Source organism: Cryptomeria japonica, chromosome 4 (genome assembly GCF_030272615.1).
Source record: "Cryptomeria japonica chromosome 4, Sugi_1.0, whole genome shotgun sequence".
Taxonomy (NCBI): domain Eukaryota; kingdom Viridiplantae; phylum Streptophyta; class Pinopsida; order Cupressales; family Cupressaceae; genus Cryptomeria; species Cryptomeria japonica.
In genome coordinates, this window is record NC_081408.1 from 142630175 (window position 1) to 142634722 (window position 4548).

Sequence of the window (4548 nt, forward strand, 5' to 3'; positions counted from 1 at the left end):
TTTTATGTAATTTTTCTTAAACCCTACGCTGAAAATGCCCATTTTGTATGGAATTCCTCTTCCCGACAGAGGAAAAATTGAATGTCGGAATCGCACCGAACAGCCCCTGTCCTGAGTAAGCTAAGCCTATCGCTTAACATTCCCTCGTAACACACTGAATGGCAGTGGCCCTTCTTTCTTTACCCCCTGTCAGATGCGAAATATTAGGAAAGTTGGCCGCCCTCCCATTCGTCTTCCCTGCGGCTGCGACCTTAGCATTTACAAATTCTCTTCGTATGCTGCCACCCGTCTACTTCTCTTTTGACTTTCAAAAAGCTCCATTTTAAATATTAAATGCATTCCCCAACTACACACCTGGATCTTTCACACGGATTCATTAATTCCTTTGTACCCTTGCCCATGTGAGATATTTTCTGCTTCTCTCTCTGAGCTTCTTAGTGGGTTTTTCCCTTTAGTTTTGCCCTTTATGGCGTATTAATGGGCTTTGTCTAGGGTTTTCATTGTCAATAAATTGTGGTAGCAGAGCAGCAGAGCAGAGTAGAAGAAGCTTGGTATTCTCAGCACTGGGAGTTCATCTCCATCAGTGTGCGTGTTTGCAGTGTCAGGCAAAGAAACGTGGATAAATTGTATCTGTTCAGAGCTGGGTTCAGGTTTAGTCAGGATGACATCCAACAGGCATTGGCCAAATCTCTTCAAATCGAAGCCCTCAACTTCTCAACATCAATGGCATCAAATGACCACCTCTTCAAACATCTCCGGCCCAAACTTGTCCTCTAATGAAGGTAAGAAACCGTTCTTCTCTTCCTTTCTGTTCTCTTCTGTCTCCCTTCTTTTTTTTTTCAAAAATGTGATTAATTTTATCAGATTTTAACAATCTTAGTGTATCGTTTAGCTGCTTTTGAATTCGATTGTGTATGTTTTTCATCAACTTACAACTCTACATCTTTTTTATCATGAAGATGATCCGATCCGAAACCTTAATGACAAAAATACACAATCGAATCCAGCTAGTGACTTCAAAGATGGAATTTTTAGAATATGTATCCTGAATGGTATGTTTTTGATTAACGAATTTTGAAGCAGGAACATCGTCACGGGAGGAAGAGAGAGAGAGGGAGAAGGAGAAGGAGAAAGAGAGGAACCCAGACCCAAAACTCAGATGGAATCCTAAGCCAGAACAGATTCGAATTCTGGAGAGCATATTCAATTCTGGTATGGTGAATCCTCCGAGAGAAGAGATACAGAAGATCAGGATGCAACTTGAAGTATATGGCCAAGTGGGAGATGCCAGTGTTTCCTACTGGTTTCACAACAGAAAATCCCGAACCAAGCAAAAACAACGCCATCTTCAGGCTTCTGCTGAAAAATCCTCTAAATCCTCTGCCACTGGGCAAAGCTGTTTTGACCAATATGGTGTTACCCTTCCCAATAACAATACAAGCTCTTTCATTGGAGAACTGCCTTCCTCTCTGCTGCCTTGTTCTGCCTCATTTCCAATGCAGTACTTGGGTTATCAGCAGACTGAGGGAATTAATACCGCGCAATACCTCAACATGGAAGTAGCACAAATGTGGAATGAAGGTACATCATGTACTGGCAATATTCATGGAATGTCCAATATACCTCAGAATCAACAGACCTATTCTTCATTTCTATACAATGAAGGACAAGCTTATCCTCCATATGTGGATCACCATGCAGCAGCTGAGACCTTTAAACCCCACCAAAATCTCTTATCACCGCCTCTGAATGACAGCACTATTATTCATTCAGGCGCCGGTATGCAAAGATTTTCTTATGCAGATTCAAGAAATGAGATCTATAGTTAAACATTTTTAATGGGTTTGACATGGATGATTTCAAAACGAAATCTTGGGAAAACCATCGTATATTTTTCCAATCCTTGTCGATCCGTTATTAGAAAGAATTATATATCTTATCGTGCACTGTGATCAGAAAAGTTAAATAAATATATATGCATGATAACTGTATTCTCAGTTTTTTTATTATTGTTTTCTCAATCTCCAAGTTTGCAGAACTGTTCGTTAGACTTATTTATCTATTGTGCGCAGAATCGAGAGTGAGCAGCTCGAATGCTTCTTCATTCACCGTTTTTATCAATGATATTCCAATCAATGTTCCAATGGGTCCTATCAACAACAATACAAACTCTTTCATTGGAGAACTGCCTTCCTCTCTGCTGCCTTGTTCTGCCTCATTTCCAATGCAGTACTTGGGTTATCAGCAGACTGAGGGAATTAATACTGCGCAATACCTCAACATGGAAGTAGCACAAATGTGGAATGAAGGTACATCATGTACTGGCAATATTCATGGAATGTCCAACATACCTCAGAATCAACAGACCTATTCTTCATTTCTACACAATGAAGGACAAGCTTATCCTCCATATGTGGATCACCATGCAGGAGCTGAGACCTTTAAACCGCACCAAAATCTCTTATCACCACCTCTGAATGACAGCACTATTATTCATTCAGGTGCCGGTATGCAAAGATTTTCTTATGCAGATTCAAGAAATGAGATCTATAGTTAAACATTTTTAATGGGTTTGACATGGATGATTTCAAAACCAAATCTTGGGAAAACCATCGTATATTTTTCCAATCCTTGTCGATCCGTTATTAGAAAGAATTATATATCTTATCGTGCACTGTGATCAGAAAAGTTAAATAAATATATATGCATGATAACTGTATTCTCATTTTTTTTATTATTGTTTTCTCAATCTCCAAGTTTGCAGAACTGTTCGTTAGACTTATTTATCTATTGTGCGCAGAATCGAGAGTGAGCAGCTCGAATGCTTCTTCATTCACCGTTTTTATCAATGATATTCCAATCGATGTTCCAATGGGTCCTATCAACAACAATACAAACTCTTTCATTGGAGAACTGCCTTCCTCTCTGCTGCCTTGTTCTGCCTCATTTCCAATGCAGTACTTGGGTTATCAGCAGACTGAGGGAATTAATACTGCGCAATACCTCAACATGGAAGTAGCACAAATGTGGAATGAAGGTACATCATGTACTGGCAATATTCATGGAATGTCCAATATACCTCAGAATCAACAGACCTATTCTTCATTTCTACACAATGAAGGACAAGCTTATCCTCCATATGTGGATCACCATGCAGGAGCTGAGACCTTTAAACCGCACCAAAATCTCTTATCACCACCTCTGAACGACAGCACTATTATTCATTCAGGTGCCGGTATGCAAAGATTTTCTTATGCAGATTCAAGAAATGAGATCTATAGTTAAACATTTTTAATGGGTTTGACATGGATGATTTCAAAACCAAATCTTGGGAAAACCATCGTATATTTTTCCAATCCTTGTCGATCCGTTATTAGAAAGAATTATATATCTTATCGTGCACTGTGATCAGAAAAGTTAAATAAATATATATGCATGATAACTGTATTCTCATTTTTTTTATTATTGTTTTCTCAATCTCCAAGTTTGCAGAACTGTTCGTTAGACTTATTTATCTATTGTGCGCAGAATCGAGAGTGAGCAGCTCGAATGCTTCTTCATTCACCGTTTTTATCAATGATATTCCAATCGATGTTCCAATGGGTCCTATCAATGTGAAGGCCCTCTTCGGTCCAAATGCTGTTCTGTTTCATTACTACGGCCAACCAGTAATAATGGATGAACAGGGATTCACTTTGCAAGCCCTGCAACAAGGAGCTATGTATTACTTGGTATGTTTGCAGCCCTTTCTCTCATCTATTTCTACTTAAATACTGGTAAAAACAGATGAAACATAGATCAGGCCACATATAAATTGTTTTTATATTTTTTTGCAGATGCAAATATGAATTGGTCGATCGGCTCCCTAGAATAGTGTTCTCTTGTCTATGGCAGACATATATTATTCCAGTTATATATACAGTGCTTAGAAAGTTTATCATGGTCAACTTAGTATTATGGTGATTATATAGCGCATTAGAGCCTTATTATCAGTCTTTTAATAGACAATGGCAGCCTGAACTTGGGCTGACTTATAGATTCCTAGTATGTGGTGTTTTGATTCTTTAGCATAACCACATATATCTAATGAGTAATTGCACATTGTAATAAGCAGTATACTATTGGTTTATTTTTTATTCTATATAGAAGACATTGTGTCATTGTTTCAAGATTGGAACATGGTTTATTTCCAGTTGTTTGTTTCAACACTACAATGGAAGAACAGTTCATTGTTTTCATCATTAATGGGATATATGCATTGCATGGTGATGGTCGATAAGTATAATAACAAAGGGAAATGAAATTTGAAAAGACAACATTGAACAAGCAAGCTTAGAACATTGCATCGAATTGTCTAGGGTTTCCATTAGACAAAGAACCCCAAACCAACCTGGACAATTACTTTGATTAAGTTTATGCTACTTGTTGAAGCATGAGAACATGAAGGATAGGAAATCCCTGAACGAGAGGGATGAACATGCTTAAACATGCATTCTAGAAATTTTCATAACAAAAGGAAATCACATTCTTTTAAACCTTTGGTATAAT

At 38.0% G+C, this 4548-nt stretch overlaps 1 protein-coding gene across 1 annotated transcript; it reads left to right on the forward strand.

Moving 5' to 3' along the window:
• The first annotated feature begins 443 nt into the window (after positions 1-443).
• Positions 444-4012, forward strand: LOC131074084 (WUSCHEL-related homeobox 9-like). Its single transcript, XM_059218932.1, has 6 exons — positions 444-782; positions 1081-1779; positions 2073-2507; positions 2801-3235; positions 3529-3731; positions 3837-4012. The coding sequence occupies exons 1-6, from the start codon at positions 662-664 to the stop codon at positions 3846-3848; spliced, it is 1905 nt and encodes a 634-aa protein (XP_059074915.1). The 5' UTR covers positions 444-661; the 3' UTR covers positions 3849-4012.
• The last annotated feature ends 536 nt before the right edge of the window (positions 4013-4548 follow it).

What these genes read in the sequence shown, in the direction of transcription:
- LOC131074084 (XM_059218932.1), top strand. Translation starts at nt 662, where the DNA reads ATGACATCCAACAGGCATTGGCCAAATCTCTTCAAATCGAAGCCCTCA. An exon ending in TATTATTCATTCAGGCGCCG is followed by an intron (nt 1,780 to 2,072) that starts GTATGCAAAGAT and finishes TATTGTGCGCAG; the next exon opens with AATCGAGAGTGAGCAGCTCG. An exon ending in TATTATTCATTCAGGTGCCG is followed by an intron (nt 3,236 to 3,528) that starts GTATGCAAAGAT and finishes TATTGTGCGCAG; the next exon opens with AATCGAGAGTGAGCAGCTCG.